This window comes from Phacochoerus africanus, chromosome 2, assembly GCF_016906955.1.
Source record: "Phacochoerus africanus isolate WHEZ1 chromosome 2, ROS_Pafr_v1, whole genome shotgun sequence".
NCBI classification, from domain to species: domain Eukaryota; kingdom Metazoa; phylum Chordata; class Mammalia; order Artiodactyla; family Suidae; genus Phacochoerus; species Phacochoerus africanus.
In genome coordinates, this window is record NC_062545.1 from 196404492 (window position 1) to 196424450 (window position 19959).

General features: G+C 38.0%; 1 protein-coding gene across 4 annotated transcripts in view; it reads right to left on the reverse strand.

Moving 5' to 3' along the window:
* SYNE2 (spectrin repeat containing nuclear envelope protein 2) overlaps positions 1-19959 on the reverse strand; it is a 356033-nt gene that overhangs the window by 219976 nt on the left and 116098 nt on the right. For all 4 annotated transcript variants that reach the window (XM_047767512.1, XM_047767510.1, XM_047767513.1 and 1 more), the window contains exons 12-23: positions 19663-19827; positions 18921-19033; positions 17901-18063; positions 15975-16053; positions 15531-15718; positions 14095-14256; positions 12978-13127; positions 11502-11675; positions 8444-8602; positions 7973-8146; positions 3914-4048; positions 1767-1925 (exon numbers count right to left, since the gene is read on the reverse strand). In XM_047767512.1, coding sequence (XP_047623468.1) covers positions 1767-1925; positions 3914-4048; positions 7973-8146; positions 8444-8602; positions 11502-11675; positions 12978-13127; positions 14095-14256; positions 15531-15718; positions 15975-16053; positions 17901-18063; positions 18921-19033; positions 19663-19827 — 1821 coding nt within the window. The remainder of the gene's footprint in view (positions 1-1766; positions 1926-3913; positions 4049-7972; positions 8147-8443; positions 8603-11501; positions 11676-12977; positions 13128-14094; positions 14257-15530; positions 15719-15974; positions 16054-17900; positions 18064-18920; positions 19034-19662; positions 19828-19959) is intronic.

Genomic DNA, 19959 nt, shown 5'->3' on the forward strand with positions numbered 1-19959 from the left:
CAATGACAGATCCTTAACCCACTGAGTGGGGCCAGGGATCAGATCTACATTTTCATGGATACTAGTCAGATTCTTAACCCCTGAGCCACAACGGGAACTCCTGAAGACAGACTCTTATCATCCCAAAGATAAGACCAAAGGATCTGCAAACAAACCCTGCTACACTAACCCTCTCTTCCTAGTTACCTCTTCACCATTTACTAGTCTGAGCTCCTCTGTCTCATCAATTCTTCTCAAATGCATTGTTTCTTTGTCTAAAAGGTATAAAAGATTCCTGTTCTGGCCACTTCTTTGGGTCTTCGTGCTCTTGTGAAGGCTCTCATGGGCATGTAAAAATTCAATAAAATCTGTATGCTTTTCTCCTGTTCATTAATCAGTCGGTTCAATTTTCAGACCCAGCTAGATATCTTAAAGGATCGAAGAAAAATTTTTCCTCTCCCACAATAGCCACATAAATAATGAGCATACAGTGTGACAAGTGCTACCACAGGGCCACAACGTGCCTCAAGGCGTCAAGCAAAGCCTCCTTCACATGAGGGGACCATCTGAGCCAGAGGCAGAAAGGACACTGGTCCCAGTGTGACTGCAGGGCACAGCCCAGAAAAGGCACCAAAGGCACATTCTGGGGCCACACTGGGAAGAGTCTCAGTAGGAGGGGGTCTCCCACTGGGAGGGGTCTCCATAGCCTTCCGAGGAGTTTGGAGATGTTCTGGGAGTGACAGTGGTTCAAAGGGATCACTCTGGTGACAGGGCTGGAAGGTGTTACAACTGACACTACACACAGAAAATCACCCCGGGGCTGAGGGAAGGAAAAGAAACAGCTCTTCTGAAGAGAGACAGTTGGGACCCAGCAAAAGTGACTCCACTAAGGCTGTGAGGAGGGATGGGGAAGGGGGCAGCTCTGAGACAGCACTGCCTTTGACGACCAGGATACATTAAGAGGAAGAAGCGTTCAAGAGGAGATATCTTGGACATGCTGAATTTGACATCTCTGAAGAACATGGGTGATTTCTACTACCTGGGTAGAAAAAGAACTTGGGACTCAGAGGAAAGGACCCAACTGGAGAAAAAGAATTCAGTGCTATCATTGTAGGGAGGGCAGTTAAAAACCCCAAAGTACATAAAATCGCCTGGAGCAAGCATGAAATTAGCCCAAAAACAGAGACCCTCCCCAAAATTAAAACATTAGTATAACACACACAAAAAAGGAAAACTTGTGAAGGACACTAAAAAGAAGGTGCACCCCCCCAAAAAAAATAAAATAAAATAAAGCAAAAGAGAATGATATTGAGAGAGCCACAGCAGTAGAAATTTTAAAAGAAATGAAAAGACAGATCAGTACCATCAAACACTAGAAGCCATCAAACAGGATGAGAACAAAAAAGAGACCATTAGACCTGCCCCAGCTGGTTTATTATCCTGATTTGCTATCTTCCACAAAAGCTGTGCTTCTGAGGACACTGTGTTTTCGCAGAAGCAACGATGGGAACCTGGGCAGCAGGTAACACATTTGCAGCCAGAGTCTCGAGGACAGAGCCACCGAGATACAGGAAGGGAAGTCATGAAATATTAACTCAATGCGGAATTTTTCTCACTTCAGAAAGTGAGAAGCACAGGTTCCAGGGGAGACCTTGAACTGCATAAGGGATAATCCCCCGGGCTGATGTAATTTTCAGAGCAGATTTAATCCTAGCCAAGGACACACTAAACCATTTCGGATAAACCCCAAAATGATGACAAAATTTGAATGGAAACAGGTTGTTTACCTCATGCTCCTTGATGAGACCCTTGGTCCTTCCTCTGCGAATTAGTTTCTTTTCTTTATTTATTTGTTTTTCAAGTTTTGCAATATTGTCACTAAGTTTTCCTTTTTCAATGTCTATTTTGAGTTGTTGAATATACAAAGACATTTCATGATGAAGAGACTATAAAAAAAATCAATATATCAACCATGGGAACAGGATATATTGAGAAGATTTCCATTAGAAATGCAAAAATGTCTGTGGTAACAAAGGATAGAAATGGAAAATATGTGAAATTCTGATTCATCCCTGTATCTTTGGGGAGGATGTTTTAAAATACACCAGACACATTAACATATTGAAGTTCCTGTCGTGGCTCAGTGGAAACGAATCTGACTGGCATCCAAGAGGACACAGGTTTGACCCCTGGCCTTGCTCAGTAGACTAAGGATCCAGCTTTGCAGTGAGCTGTGGTGTAGGTTGCAGACGAAGCTCAGATCTGCCATTGCTGAGGCTATGATGTAGGCCAGCAGCTATAGCTCTGATTCGACCCCTAGCCTGGGAACCTCCATATGCTTCAAGTGTAGCCCTAAAAAGGCCAAAAAAAAAAAAAAGAAAGAAAAAGAAGCATAAACATATTTTTTCTTTCTAATAATTAGAAATGTGCTTCAACTGTGAAATACACTGTTAGAATTAAAAAACAAGCTGAGGACTGGGAGAAAATATATACAAAACATATCTGAGCCTACAGAGAAACAAGAGGTAACTAGAATGTGTATCCTAAAGAGTATTCAGAACAGATGAAAAAGGACATTAGGAGAAAACTGTGGAAATATGAATAAAGTATAAACTTTAGTTAATAATGTATCAATATTAGTCCTTTGTGACAAACATACTACATGAATGTAAGATGTTAATAACACGGGAAACTGGGCATGGGTACACTGGAACTTTCTGTATTAGCTCTGTAATAATTCTGTAAATCTAGTAAAATTCTAAAAACCATTCTAAAATTACAAGGTTTTTGGGGGGGTTTTTTGTTTGTTCGTTCGTTTTTGTCTTTTTAGGGGCCACACCTGCCACATATGGAAATTCCCAGGCTAAAGGTCGAATTGGAGCTGAGCTGCCGGCCTACACCAGAGCCACAGCAATGCGGGATCCAAGCTGCGTCTGCAGCCTACACCACAGCTCATAGCAACACCGGATCCTTAACTCACTAAGGCTAGGGATCGAACCTGTGTCCTCATGGTTACTAGTCAGATTCGTTTCTGCAGAGCCACAATGGGAACTCCTAAAAGTTTATTTTTAAAACGTATTTTAAGAAGGCCTTTAAGGCCTTCAATTATATTCAATTATATTACCTTATTCCCTCTCTCTCTGTCTCTCCATATGTATACACACACACACACACACACACACACACACAGTAATACCAAATAACATCTACTGAACACAATCTCTCCAGTGGGTACTTCATCTAAGCCCTTGCAACAATCCTGCCACATAAATTGGGTTGTTCCCAACTATCAATGAAGTGCTAAGGAGTTAAGCAACTTGCCCCGGGAGCTGCTGGATCCAGGTCTGTCTGCCACCAGAGCCTGTACCTCTTTTCTATGAAAGTGCATATATATATATATATATATATATGGGTCAATAGGTTGCCTCAGTTAGAACTCAACCAGGAAATCAGAAAGTACTAAATATTTAGCTCAGAGGGAACTGAATGCAGGAAATTGATTATATAAGAGATGAAAGCCAAAGATGGGGCAGTAAAGTGACCCAGACACTAGTGTGGGCACAAAGCTGCCAGCACCCTCACCAGGAGGCTTCAGTGGAACCCATGCAGGAGGGGTACCCACCAGAGGCTGGATCCATGGAACCTGCTGACAGGGGCAGACACGGCTGCCAGATACACTGTGCAAGAAAAAGAAGGAAAGACAGCCTTGACTCCCCCTTTTAACTTTCCAATCACTCTCTAGTATTCAAAAGCTGTTAGCTGAATGCAGACAGAAGCCCACTGACCGTGGGGTGTGAGAAGCTCGGCCTGCAGAGGTGAGCCCTCTCCTCTGTGACATGGGGCACACAGGGGACCACCCAGGATGATTCTGATCACCCACAGGTCCAGGTTGGATCTAGAAGCATGAGCCCCAGACACACAGGCACGTTCTTACCTCCCATTTGGCACAGACATCTCTGCTCTTTTCTTCCAAAGACAGTTTTACATCCTCAGCTACTTTGCTTTTCAGTTCTTCAATAGCTTTCAAATACTTGGCCAGACTTTTAGTATTAAAAATTATTAGTGCTTCCTAAAAAAATTAAAAAAGGCAAATAAGGGCATGCGAAAGCCTCATTCTACCCCCACTTTCTCAAAAGTACTTTAACAGGTAGAACTTTACAGTCTTTAACAGAGAGAACCAGTAAAGGACTTCATGAAGATTCAGGGGAGACTTCTCTTTGTAAATTAAGGTTGATGTTCCTTTTGTATCCTTGAATTCCTTTGAAAAGAACTGCAAAATATTTATTATTCGAATGTAGTTACACATTTGAGGACAGGATAAAGACTGCCTTAAGTTATGCAAAACGATTTTTGTTACCTCTTTATTAAATACTGTAGAGGCTTATGTGAGCTTATTATTATGAGCCACTGGCAAAATTTCCTCTCAAGTTCTGAAGTACTAGCAGACGACCACACTGTATAAGTAACACAATATGAAGACTATCCCGGCTTGTATAAGAGATCAGCGTTGCAGTAAGATACAATTTTTTCTTTCTTTTTTTGTCTTTTCCAGGGCCACACCCACAGCACATGGACATTCCCAGGCTATGGGTCAAATCAGAGCTGTAGCTGCAGGCCTAAGCCAGAGCCACAGCAACGCAGGATCCGAGCTGCATTTGCAACCTACACCAAAGCTCACAGCAACACCAGATCCTTAATCCACTAAGCGAGGTCAGGGATCTAACCAAAACCTCATGGTTCCCAGTCAGATCTGTTAACCACTGCGCCACGACGGGAACTCCAAAATACAATTTATAATAGGCTTAACATGGCAAATATTTAATATTGTGCATATGCATTTTATGCTGCCAGGAGGCAACACACCATTATCATGGACTTCAAAGTTTTGTCCAGGGCCCACCAGAGTGGCTGTCCCATCCCAGGAAGGAGCGGCCACAGTCAGACACAGAATTTGCCTTCCCAGGAGTGTGTTCGCTCCTTACTTCACACTTAACCTACTTCAAGAATATCACCTGGTGATACTCTATAAAAGCAGAGACCTGACTTCAGTAACTGTCAAATGACAGAAAAAAAAATAGTTTGGGGCCTATGACAGGAGCAAAAAATCTATAGGAAATGAGACAATGAAAGTAATTCTGGGGGAGAAGACAGTTAAGCAGGATGGGGATTCATTCATGTACTTATTATATATGTATTATAGGTAATATTTTTAGTACCTATCATTCATTCATATACTTATTACACATGTATTATAGTTAATATTACTTATTTCATATTATTTATTCATATACTTATTACATATGTATTATAGGCAATATTATTTATTACATATCATTATTCATTCATATACTTATTACATTTTTATTATGGGTGTCCTGAAGAAAAGGTACAGTCTGAGCCCAGGGACCTCTGTAAAGCCTTGGTGAAGATTGCAAGGGTGACAGCCAGGGAAGACAGGAGGGCCCCTGTCAGGCAGGGGTCCAACCACCCATGTGTCTGGAGCCCCAGGGGTCTGGGCCAGTCTGCAGCAAAGCAGGGATTCTGCTGCTGCTCTGAAAATGGTCTACTTTACTAAGTGCCAAAGACAAAAATGGGGGATCCCTGGCCTCAGACCCCAAGAGGAAGATGGACAGGGAGAGTAAGATGGAGAGAGAATTGACACCATAACTCCTCTCTCCAGGAGAGAAAGGGCTGGAGCCTCTTTCCTTCCCTCTTTCCTGAGCTGACCATATCTGTCTTCTTGAAATCCAGCCTAGCAATTATTTAAAAGAACCACTGACAGTGAAGTTCAGTTCAGTTCAGTTCAGTACTCTCAGCACCTGGGAGTAAAAGAGGAGGAAAAAAGACAGTGGGAATTGGTCAAAGCTGGTGGCTGGCAAAGGGCAGGCATCATAAAACGGCTGAAGGAAAAGCAATGTTGAAGTGGCTGATACCAGGGACCCACACGGTTAACAGCCCAGAGTCTAACGTAGGATGAGCCTGGACAAGAGGAGGCCACAAGGAGAATGGACAGGCTTCTGTGGGACCCTTTTCCTAAAAAGACCAGGCATAGTGGCATTGGGAGGATTGACTCACTTCGTCTTTTTTTTTCTTGAAATATAGTTAATTTACAATGCTGTGTTACCTTCAAGTATACAGCAAAGTGACTGTTATATATATACATATATACATAATCTTTTTTCAAATTTTTCTCCATTATTGGTTATTTAAGATATCAAATATAGTTCGCTGTACTATACAGCAGGTCCTTGTTATTTATCTACTTTCTATTCAGTAGTGTGTATATGTTAATCCCAAACTCCTAATGTATCCCTCCCTGCCCCTTTCCTCTAGTAACCATTACTTTGTTTTCTATGCCTGTGAGTCTACTTCTGTTGTGGACTCAGTTCATCTTCATCTTCCCCAAAATGCCCAGCTTATTTTAAATGGTCAATTAAGGTGTAAAATGTTAAATAAAGAGTGAAGAAAAGAACCTTTGGTCTACCTCCCAAAGTCCAAGGATAGAGACCTTGTTCCACTCTTATTTCATATCTCCCATTGTGCTTGCTAAACCTAAGTCGAGGCTTTGGACACATCTCTTTGTTTAAATATAATTTATTTGCATTATTATATTAATTTCAAGGGTATAACACAATGGTTTAATATTTATAATAACACCATAAAAAGTTATTATAAAATAATAGCTGTGTTTTCTGTGTTCTACAGTATATCCTCGGAGCATATTTATCTTATACATAATAGTTTGTACCTCTTCATTTGGGTACATCTTAAGTTTCCTATCAAGCCATGAAAAGTCAACCTAGAACTATCTCCATACAGAACATTATTGGATCTTGAATTGCTGATAAGCTAAGTCCATAAATAACTTTTATCAAAGCATTCTGATAAATCTTTTCCTTTTCTTTTTAGGGCCGCACCTGAAGCACATGGAAGTTCTCAGGTTAGGGGTCAAATGGGAGCTGCAGCTGCCAGCCTGTGCCAAAGCCACAGCAATGCAGGATCCGAGCCCCATCTGTGACCTATAGCATAGCTCATGACAACACCAGATCCTTAACCCACTGAGCAAGGCCAGGGATCAAACCCACACATCCTCATGGATATCAGTTGAATTCTTAACCTGCTGAACCACAATGGGAATTACCAAAGCATTTTAATAATAAAAGTTTTGTTTTATGTTTGGAGAATTTTAACCATTCAAAGACTTGTAGTTTCACTTATTGGCAGCTGGACAGGACTAGAATTATTATGCCCATTTTATTGACTGAAAAATCCAGAGAAGTTCCCTGGCGGCTCAGTGGGTTAAGGATCCAGTGTTGTCTCTGTTGTAGCTCGGGTTGCTAATGTGGCTTGCGTTCAATCCGTGGCCTAAGAACTTCTGTATCCCAAGAGCACAGCCAAAAAAAAAAAAAAAGCCAGAGAAATTAAATTCTTACTCAATGTCATACAGCCTGCATGCTCTTTACTCTATACAACTGAGTTCATTTGGCAAGTCTACAATAAAATTTGAATTAAAAAAAAAATCTTCATTCGAATGTTTATTTTTAAGAGTCTCTGGGGAACGGTGTATAAAACTGAGAAACTTTTATCTTTTTTTTTTTTTTGTCTTTTGTCCTTTGTTGTTGTTGTTGCTATTTCTTGGGCCGCTCCCGCAGCACATGGAGGTTCCCAGGCTAGGGGTTGAATCGGAGCTGTAGCCACCGGCCTACGCCAGAGCCACAGCAACGCGGGATCTGAGCCGCGTCTGCAACCTACACCACAGCTCATGGCAACGCCGGATCGTTAACCCAGTGAGCAAGGGCAGGGACCGAACCCGCAACCTCATGGTTCCTAGTCGGATTCGTTAACCACTGCACCACGTCGGGAACTCCAAACTGAGAAACTTTTAAAAGTTACAATAACTTTGTTATAATTACATGATGGAAAAATCTTCACTTCAAACGAGGTAGGTAGCTAATAGCGAATATCCTACATTTGAAGGTTGAAAGAGCCCCACCTTGTATTTTGAAATTAGTCTGCTCTGGCTCTCTCTTTGGCCAAGTAACTGCTCAGCCCTTGTAATGTATGATTCAAGTTCCTTCTGTGATTCTTCCACCTTCAGCCTGACATCCAGGTCTGGGGAAACATCTGCTGAGTTCTTCAATACGGCTGCTAATTTTACCATATTGATCTGTGATGACAAAAAATTCTCAACTTAACACTTATCCCAACTTCTTAGAAAACTCTTAAATTAATAAATATAATCTTTGAGTAGAACTCATATTTTCCCACTAGACATAAGAATATCCTATATATTATAATCATATTTGCCAACATGCTCTAAATTATAGAGAAGTTAAACATAAGGCAAAATTAATATTACACAAAACATTTCCAAACTCTAAGGCAATTCCCTGACCTCCTCCTGTCCTCCCACTGGCCATGTGGTTTTAAAGACTAAATTCACTCAATAGGGAATGTCAGAGACCTGGACTTTCTCTTTAGCATCTTGAATCTTTGCCTGAAGCCCAGATGTAAGAACATGTTGGAAGGACTCCTGGCTTGAAACATTTTGTATATCCATTTGCAAAGAGTCTTCAGTTCTAGATACAAGTTCTTCATACATAGATCCTTTGGCAATAAGATGCTATTAAAACAAAGGAGATCACAATAAAAAAAATCTGAATATATGTTAAACATTAACAACTGCATCAGGAAAACATAAAACTTTAACTGTTAAGCAAAAATGAGGCATATTTATATTCTAAAAAGGTTATTTTAAACATTGATTTTGAAATTTTATATTAATACAATCAGATTCAGAGTTCCTGTCGTGGCTCAGCAGTCAACGAACCCAGCTAGGAACCATGAGGTTGCAGGTTCAATCCCTGGCCTCTCCCAGTGGATTAAGGATCCAGAATTGCCATAAGCTATGGTGTAGGTTGCTGATGAGGCTTGGATCCAGCATTGCTATGGTTGTGGTGTAAGCCAGCAGCTATAGATCCAATTCAACCCCTACCCTGGGAAACTCCGTATGTTGCAGGTGCAGCCCTAAAAAGCAAAAAAAAAAAAAAAAAATCATATTCTAAGCAACATAGATTATTCTTTATACACTAAGCACTTCAATAAAATAAAGACTAGAAGTAGTACAGTACCAATGGAGAGAAAATAAGTTGAGAGAGTAGTAACAAACCTTAAAATTAATTTGTTCCAAGTCAATTAATTCAGAGGGGAATACAATAAATGTTATTGGAGAAAATGTTTTGGAAATAATCTCTTTAGAACCATGTTTTATACAATATACCAAAAATGAATTTCAAGTGAATTAGAAAATTATATATAAAATATGAAACTAGAAAAGGAAGAAATTATCCATGAAAATTAATCTGCTCTCTGAGTGTGGAGGGCCTCTTTAGGCATAAGAGCAGGGACAGAAATGACTACGTAAATATAAAGATTTTCTTTGTGAAATAAAATAAAAAACAGTCAACAACTTGGTAAAAGTATTTGCTACACAAATAAAAATGAGTCATGATTCAGAGAGCTTATAAATGAGAGAGAGCTTATAAATTCAGAGAGCTTCTTAGTGAGAAAAACACTAAGATCCCAAAGAAAATTCAGAAAATATAAAAACAGATAATTTACAGAAACAAATGGCTAATGACTATAAGAAAGATAGTTCAATCTTACATATAATCAAATAAGTTCAAATTATAACAATAATGAGGTACCACTTTTCAGTTACCAAGCCAGCAAAAAGTTTTTTTTTTTACTTACAACTGAGAGGTGGGGTGGGTAGAAGAAAATAGAAATTGTATTGTGTGATATCAACTCTGTAAATGTTGATCTTATTTATCTTAGAGCAGTGAAACTATGGTGATTTTTATTTCCTCTTTACACTTTAATGCATTTTTAGATGTTATAAAATTAGCACATTCGGAGTTCCTGTTGAGGCTCTGCAGAAAGGAACCCAAGGCTGTGAGTTCGATCTCTGGCCTCACTCAGTAGGGTAAGGACCCAGTGTTGCCATGACCTGTGGTGTAGATCACAGACACAGTTCAGATCCCATGTGGCTGTGGCATAGTCTGGCAGCTGCAGCTCTGATTTGACCCCTAGCTTAGGAACTTTCACATGCTGCAGGTATGGTCCTAAAATGAAGCAAAAAATAAAAATAAAATGGATTTTCCATCGTGGCACAGCGGAAAGGAATCTGACCAGGAACCATGAGGTTGTGGATTCGATCCCTGGCCTTGCTCAGTGGGTTGGGGATCTGCCACTGCTGTGAGCTGTGGTATAGGTCAGCAACTTGGATCTGGCATTGTTGTGGCTCTGGTGTAGGCTAGCGGCTACAGCTCTGATTCGACCCCTAGCCTGGGAACCTCCATACACCACAGGTGCTGCCCTAAAAGGACAAAAAGACAAAAAAAAAGTATCTTTTTTTTTGGCTCGATCCACCACACAGGACGTTCCCAGTCCAGGGATGGAATCTGTGCACCACAGCAGGAACTAAAAGCATCACTCTAATAAACAATGAAAACACAAAATTCCCCATGCATACCTCTCAGAAATGTAGATTTTAAATAATTATATAAATGTTCCTTTATTCCAGGAACTTTCCATCTTGTTATAATTTATGACAATCTCTCTAAGTTCCACAGCTGAGCTGGAACTCAGTAAAAACCTTAATTGCAACTTCTTTCCTAGGAGAACTGAGTGCTATTAAACCACATTCCTGGAGTTCCTGTTGTAGTTCAGTGAGTTAAGGACCGATGGTTGTCTCTGTGAGGAATGTGGGTTCAATCCCTGGCCTCGCTCAGTGGGTTAGGGATCCAGTCTTGCCTTGAGCTGTGGTGTGGGTCTCAGACAAGGCTCGGATCCCAGGTTGTTGTGGCTGTGGTACAGACCTGCAGCTATAGGTCCAATTTGACCCCTAGTCTGGGAACTTCTATATGCTGCGAGTATGGCAGTAAAAACACACAAAACAAATGAACAAAATATTCTTGCTTCACTGCTTTTTAATGAGCCAACTGCCTGAGAATAACAATGTCCATCACCCTCCCTGCATCAAGTAAGAACAGAAAATGGCTCAGGAGGGGCTGAGCTTCCACAGCAGAGATGGTGTAACACTGCACTGCGCTATCTATCAGAGACTCTTGCTCATGCCTCATCGCCCTCTGAGAGAAGAGAATATTTTAATCTCTATTCTGTTTTTTCTTTTAAAGTATAGTGGATTTACAATGTTAACAGTCTGTATCTACCAACCCAAACTCTCCGTCAGCCCCTCTCTCTCCCTCCCCTTAATCTCCATTCTGAAGCTGGAAAATTTGTTGAAGAATTTAGATTCCTAAGGTACTGGCTTCAAATTTATCCTCTATCTTAAAGCAAAATCACAGCAAATGACTCAGGGATGAGATTCTACACCATTAAAAAAGAAAAAAAAAAAAACAAAGAATATTCAAACAGTAGTCTTATTATTATTTCCTTTAAAACTTTTAATACATAAGTCTACAACCACGAAAGCTGCCTTTTTACTATTATGCTCATACCTGCAATGATCCTTCCACTGAGGTATCTCCATCATCTTGCTGTCTCATAAGATCCAAAAGAGATGTGGTTTCTGCCTCCCAGATTTCCACTTGTCCAATGAGTTTTTCAACCTCTTCAGCCACGTTCAGCTGCCCTATAAATTCTTCATTTTCTTTTTCATGTTCTTTCCCAGCCTACAAACATTCAAAAGCATCACGTAAGAAAATGGTTAAAAAATAATAATAATAAAAATAAACAAAAAATTAAAAAAATAAAATAACATTTTACATTATAAAATAACATAAAGTAACATTTACATTATAAAATAATTTTCAATTTTAAAAAGTTATATCTGTATTTTCTTTTTCTTTTTTGTCTTTTTAGGGCCGCACCTGCGGCACATGGAGGTTCCAGGCTAGGGGTCCAATCAGAGCTGTTGTTGCCAGCCTACACCACAGCCGCAGCAACTCCAGATCTGAGTCGCATATGTGACCTACACTGCAGCTCACAGCTTGGCCAGATCCTTAATCCACTGAGCAAAGCCAGGTATCAAACCTGCATCCTCATAGATCCTAGTCAGATTTGTTTCCACTAAGCCATGACAGGAACTCCTATAAACACATTTCTAGAACTTATATACAATTTAATTAAATACAGCTGCTAGCAACAATAGCTGTGAAATACCAAAATCAAATTTCAACAAAATTAAGCCTTTTCCCATTAATAATCTCTCAGTATCCTATAAGTTAATATGCTACAGCTTTACCTGATAGACACACTTTTAAAGTTGTTTTTAATCAGGTATTTTAAACGTATAAGAATAATAATATTCTATATTATATTATATAGAATAGTCTGTATTATAAAAGCATATTGCACAAATTCAGATCTTTCAAGATTTTCTACAATTAGGTCTTCTCATGGTGGGAAAACACAGGAACTCTATCATTGCAAGCGGCCATAGTCCACCTAAAAATTACTTTCTTTAAAACTATAAATAATTATTCTGAAGGGGGCACATTTCCAAAATCATAGGTGTTATACCTTCAATGTGTATGATTTTTTTTTTCTTTTTCAGTATTCTTATCTATAAAGTCATTCTCCAAATTACCCAACAAAGCAAGAAATGATTTTATCTCCCCCGATTCTGTAGACAGGAAGCAAGACACAGGCCAGGGACTAGCCAGGACTGGACAATTTCTGAATACTCGTCAGAAGCAATCTGAAGAAAATATCAACTCCCTTTCCACAGCTCAGAAGGCATGACTGCTTCTGCATGTCTGCAAACTCCTCAGGGAATGAGACACAAAGGGCTTTGCCCATGAAAACCACCACTTAATGCGTGAAGGGAACACTTGGACATTTTTTTGGAAAATTACTATACTCAATATTATCTAGTAATCACATTTACAGTTTTAACAATATGTTTTTTTTAAAAAAAATAGCAAAGTTAAATTATTTATATATACAAATGAAATACATGAAGTACTATTCACCATAATATTCTGATTGTGATTTTCAGGAAGTTCTATTGACATATCTGTTGAAAAATCAACAGTTGGTTTTTCTTCGTTAGAGAACTGAATATCTCCAGAACTGCCAAGAAAGGGCTCATCTTGTTTTTTTATAAGTGGTGGGTTTAGCTCCTATAAAAAATTAATATCATGAAATGTAATGGTTATATTTTCATGCTAATATATTATTAACAACAATAAAGGGACATAATATATTCACTGTATTTTTAGGATTAATCAGTTAGTAACAATGCTATAAAATTTCCCATACAACACCTGTCTTAAATTGTTTTCATTTTTTTTTTGTCTTTTTGCCTTTTCTAGGGCTGCACCTGTGGTATATGGAGGTTCCCAGGCTAGGGGTCCAATCGGAGCTGTAGCTGCCGGCCTGCGCCAGAGCCACAGCAACGTGGGATCCGAGCTGCGTCTGCAATCTATACCACAGCTCACAGCAACACCGGATCCTTAACCCACTGAGTGAGGCCAGGGATCGAACCCACAACCTCATGGTTCCTAGTCGGATTCGTTAACCACTGAGCCACGATGGGAACTCCAATTCTTTAATGGTAAAAGAATTTCAACTAGGAATCTATACGTTGTATGTCCACACAAATACTTGTACATGAATGGTCATATCATCATTATTCATAGTCGTCAAAAAAAAGTGGAAAGAAGCCAAATGTTCATAAACATTTGATCAAATAAAACATGGTATATCCATACAATAGACTATGATTTGCCAATGAAAAGGAATGAAGTACTAACACATGCTACAAAACGAACTTTGAAAACATTACACTTTTTTTTCCACATAAGTGAAAAAAGCCAGAAACAAATGGCTTTTTGACTCCCTTTTTGTGAAATACTCAGAAAAGGCAAATATTTAGAGCTGGGGGCACTGGGAAAAAAATGGAGAGTGATTGCTAATGGGTAAAAAGTTGCTTTATGAGGTGACGAAACTGTTCTAAAACTGATTATGGTGATGGCTGCATAACTAAATATACTAAAAACCACTAAGTTACTCACTTTAAATGAGGGACCTGTATGTATGTGAATTGTACCTCAATGAAGCTGTTACAAAAAAAAAAAAAAAACTTACAAGCTGAGTCTTTGTAATAAATTTTCTCCATCTTTTATTCAGCCTTCTCAGTTCTTTAGAAACAGATGATCCAACTTCATCATTGCTGACTTGAATTAAGAAATTCCCCACTTCATTTAAAGTAGTATGTTCTCGATTCCACTGGGACAGTTCAAAGGCAACCTACATAACATAATAAGCACCATCATATTTTAATGACATAATATTTGTCTTTCCGTTATCTAGGCTGACTGTGAGCAAAAGGGAGTGTGAGGTTTTTGCAGACTCTGACCCTCAATGTTGGTCTGTAGCTCCTCATCCCTAATCACTAACTGGTAGGTGCTGGCTGGCTGTCATCATTCCTGGTCCTGGACCTTTAGAAAGCATCTGACCATCTATCTTTCCAAGTGGCTGATGAGCTTACAGAAAGGAGTCTCACTCTTTTTCAGTTCATGCCTCCCTTAATATCTCAGTAATTTCTTTTCATGGATTCCCTAGGCTAGAAGAATTCTTTAACAGTTTTCATTTTTCAGTAGTCAAGTCCAAACAACTTAAGAGTAATATGTACGGTGTCCAACAGGCAGATATTCCTATGTCTCCCTCAAATTTTAGACTATCTAGAGAGTTCTCTTTGGCAGCTAAGGGCACCTCAGCACAGAGTTTGGGAATTGCAAGGCTTAAAGTGTTGTTTTCTCAGAGAAATGTGAATTTTAATAAAAGACCTTTAAAGACAGAACTGTTGAAAGCCAAAGGTTTGAATTTCTGGTATCTACGTAGGTAACAAGGAAGCCTAACGACTCACAAACCCCTCAAATATTCTTTTTACACTCATATATTTATCACAAGTTTATGTTTATCACAAGATTATTATATTTAATCTGAGAGGCTGTCTACATTTTCTTGTAACAGAGGAAAACAAAGGAAAAAAGAAAGAGAATATTCATAAAACAGACTATTACATGAATCATAAATGAGAACAATAATGAGTTACATCAGAATTTCTTCCACACTTCTTTACATAATCCAAGGTATCGTGTTCTTCCTCCTCTAGTAAATCAGGAAGCTTTTAGAGCTAAGAGGAATTCACTCAAGTGGGGGGAAAAAACCTTTTTTAAAGCATTACTTTTAAATGTTCTATAATCAATCCAGTCTTCCACATCTTTTATTTCCTTTCCAAAGAAATTAGCAATTTATCTTACAAAAGCTATACTGTGTATGTAAATCACACAAATAAAGCTGTGCAGGTTGTGGGGTAAAACTTATAACAGGGAGAAGAATTCCTTTTAGCAATTATAGGAGAAAGAAACTAAACTCTTTCCAATACTTTGGAGAATTTTTCCAAGAGCCATGTTTACTCTTTTCTGGCCTCTCATTTTTAGATTGAAAATCAGGGTCTCCAAACAAAATAAGACCAAAAAAAAGTAAAAATTGAGCATATGCCATTAGACTGAAAATACCTCTTTCATCTGTTCCTTCTTCGTTTCCACAAAAGAAGCCTTTAGTAAGCGAAGGTTTTCCACATAAGTAGCCCAACACGCCAGAACTTTTTGTAGAGTGGACTTCGCGTTGAATATATTTTTTCTATACATGCAAAAATGATGTTCCACCATTGCATATTGTTTACTAATATCTGGATATTCTCTAGCTATAATGTTAACAAAACAAGAAAGTAATTTTTGAAAACAGTTTTTCATTAATAAAGTAATACTGCTAAGAAAAATATTTACATACTAATTGACAGCAATGCAATAAATATGTACTCTAACAATATTAAAAGTGATGCAAGAATTATCCAAAGAAAACAGATAGTAAAATCAGTTCCTAAGACATTAGAGTGAAACAGATAAAATGCTACTTTTAAGTGGTGGTCTTCCCATCAAAAAGTAATTGTATAGCTTTACCCAAATTCTTATGAATTTCTTCACATTTTTGAAAAGAAGTTTCAAGTTGAGCTAGGAACTGTTTTTCTTCAATAAATTTCTGGGGGGGAAAAAAAGGAAAAAAAAATATTGACAGTTTTTACTTTTAAAAACATATAAAGAAATCCAGATAGAGATATATAAACATTGATGAAGTACTTAGACACCAGAATTTCTTTACAGTTTTAATACTACACATTTGAGTAGGAAAAGAAAAGTTCATGAAGAAAGAGAGTGAAGGTCTAGGAGACATAGGTATGAGTATGAATCTATAGTTGAGAGACTTGACAAAATTTATCTTTTTTTTTTTTTTTTTAGGGCCACAGCTGAGGCATATGGAAGTTCCCAGGGTAGGGGTCAAACTGGAGCTATAGCTGCGGGTCTACACCACAGCCACAATAACGCCAGATCCAAGCTGCATCTGCAACCTACACCACAGCTCACAGCAACATCGGATCCTTTAAACCACTGAGCGAGGCCAGGGATCAAACCCATACCCTCGTGGATACTGGTTGGATTCGTTTCCACTGAGCCATGACAGGAACTCCCACAAAGTTTATCTTAATATGGTAATATTGTTCGAAAATGGTTTTCCTCTCACAAGAAAAGGCAGCTATTTATAGCAATTCCAAAATCTTCTAATTCACATATTTATTAATACCGCATAATTTGTATCAGTTTCTCTTATTTCATTTGTTTTTTATTAATAGTGAATAATTTTTATTAGATATATTAGAGTATGTTATAAATAGACACTATCCATTACACAAAAACATTTGAGAAATATCTTTTACAAATTATTATGTGTTATGCTAACAAATTTTGCTATGGGAAAATAGAGTTAATTAAAAACTAATATATTATACACTTATTATGTACCAATGGTATAATTACATAAATGGAAAAGTGAAAAATCAAAGTTAGAAAAAGAAATTAAAATATTCAAAATCTAGCCTAACTTAGAATGATGCTTCCTGTTCAGGAATGTACAGTGTTTAAATCATAAACTGTAAATAAATCCTTCTTCATCATGTTTTTCCAATTTTTGCATTGAAATTTACCATCTTGGGTTTTTCTTTTTGGCCCTCATCCCAAAAAGAGAGAAACATAAGATTAATACGGTCTAACTATAGAAATGACACTGCTAGGACACTGAAGTTTTAATTTATGAAATAAACACACATATTTAAATCATTTGCAACATCTTTCCCTATAAGTTGCAACAGCTAAACTTCTCCCCCAGATCAGCCTCAAGGCAAAACACACTGTTTTTCCTACTCTTAAAACTTTAAAGGCTAAGATTAAAATGTTCTAAAAGAAGTTTAATGTTTGAATAAAACCATGAAACTGAGTGAGAAAAAAATATTAAACAAGACGTCTAGTAAGTGAATTAGGATTTTTTTTTTTCTTTTTTGCTCTTTTAGGGCCACACTCTTGGCATATGGAAGTTCCCAGGCTAGGAGTCCAATAGGAGCTATAGCTGCTGACCTTTACCACAGCCACAGCAATGCAGGATCTGAGCCATATCTGTGACCTACACCACAGCTCATGGCAAAGCCAGATCCTTAACCCATTGAGCAAGGCTTGAATCCACAACCTCAGGGTTCCTAGTCGGATACGTTTCTGCTGCTCCACGACTGAATAACGTTAAAAAGACTTTATTATGTTACTTAGCCTGGTTAACTCAATCAATTGACCCCTGTTGTGCTAAATAATGCTGTTTTCCCATTCTGACTTGACTTATTTGACTACCTGTAATTCTTTCCTCCAGGCAATATTTAAGCTAATGAAAGCTACCAAGAAAACTTGTCTCAAAACCTGGAAAGTAAAGGGAAATTGTGCCAAGGGAAAATGCAAACCCAGCACCATGGAGAACAATTGTCTAAGACATGAAATAAAGCGGCTTACATGCCAGTCTTCCAGCAATAATTCCACAGATTCTCTGCTCCCGTATTTGGTGTTCCAAACAACCAATTTTGATTTCACTTCATCTAGCAAACCAAGAACTGAGCACTTATAGTAATGAAATTCTAGAAGTGGCATGAATTTTTTCCCCGAAATGTTGTTGATTCTGGAAGATAGTGCAGGTTTTAGAATTAAATATTATTCACCAAATGTGAGAAATCCGTTTGGCATTTTTAAAACTATTGGGGCTTTAACTTTTTCTTTTAAACACATGGAACTCAGATGTACCCTCAAAAAAATTTTTTTAAACAAAGTAAAACAAACATCATCACCAGATATAAAACAGCTATTTCTAAGATAAAAATATCTAACAGAACACTTCCTGAAGAAATGATTCCCCTACTGAGAAGTTCTAAAATAAAAATGTTAATCTCTAAAATATTTTACTAAATTTGAAAACTTCCATGTAACTTAATGTAACTATAATTTCTACATTTACATATCAACAGCTTTCATTACTAAGGCTAATACCCTCTTAATATCATTCTAATAAGCTGCTTATGAATAATGAGAAAATAGAAGATAATATGGACAACCACCAATTAAATGATCTTTATATCTGCAGTTTTTTGGAGTTTATAAAGTGTTTTCATATACCTCCACTCATTTCACCCAGTTTCCTTGTGAGACATGAACAGAGTGATTACTATTACCTCATATTTACAAATGAGGAAACATGCAGGAAGACACGGTAACCTGGCCAAATCCAAGATACAGAGCTTAGTTTCTGACTCTGAGTCCAGAACTTCTTCTACCACCATGTCTTACCAGACAATAAAAGAGGAAGTATGTTAGCCTGATATAATGTTACCATCACATAAAACATGAAGGGCCTGTTATCAAGATTTAAAGACCAACCGTCAGAAATTATCTAAAAATCGGTGGTACAGTTGGTCCCTAGAGCACCACGCTAGGGATCAAATATGAAGGTGTCAACAGTTGTGAAAGGGTAGTGTTACAAACCGTCTTTTCATTTCCTCCAATTTGTTAGGTGGTACCAATGTCAAATGGTTTTCATCTCTATTTTCAAATGCCAGGAGAGTATTCAAATGACAGTCAAATTTATCCATCAGACTCTGAAAAGAAATTTAGCATGACGTGAACCAGATTTATTGCCAAACATTGAGACTCAGGGTTTGTTGATCTCCTTTGATCTGCACATGCATTGCATCTTTTTTCAAAAGAAAATAAATATATATCATAAAGCCCTTTCTTTTTTTAACTGAAATTTGGTGAGTCAATATTTTCATCATAAATGTTTTAAATTAAATTGGAACCTTTTACAATGAGGCAGACTGCAGTTTCTCTGATAAAAACATTATCAACATCTTTTGTTTTCAGATGTCTTTTCCATTCCTTTGTGAGCTCAAATGCTGTAAATCTCACCTATCAAAATTCTTTCATATCATTTCACCAAAAACCCAATCTCCCACATTTTAAAAGTCTCCCCTCTCCTGTTCTGTCAGACTTTACAGTTGCTTTAGAACGTACTCGACTCTTTTCTTACTGTTTTTACCTTCAACTAGCACAATGCTCATAAAGAAAGTGGAGGTATCTTTCAGGTCCCCCAAATCTCCAGAGGAATCATCTACACCATCCTCAATATCCACTCTACTTCTTCCCCTTTCTTCCAGGACAAAATCTTCCTCAAGAGCAGTCCCTAACAAAGCATAGCTGTTTCCATGTTTCTTTGTTCTTTTCTAACCTGGAATAAAGTCATTTTTTCTTGCAGTAAAGCCCTGGCTTCAGAGTAATCCTGGGAGGCTGGCAAATCTTCCTCTACAAGCTCCTCCACCTCCTGGAGCCAAAATTCTGTTTGATAGAGGGTCGGGGGCAAGACATGATTCAAATCTGCTTTCCATGCATTAACCTGGAGAAAAAAATTTAAGAAAAGGAAACACATTCCTCAGTGGACACTTTTCTAGTTTATTTCTTCACACAGAGTGTGCTTAATTATTTTAAGAATTCTTGTTATAAAATTCTCTAAACACAGTATGTTTAC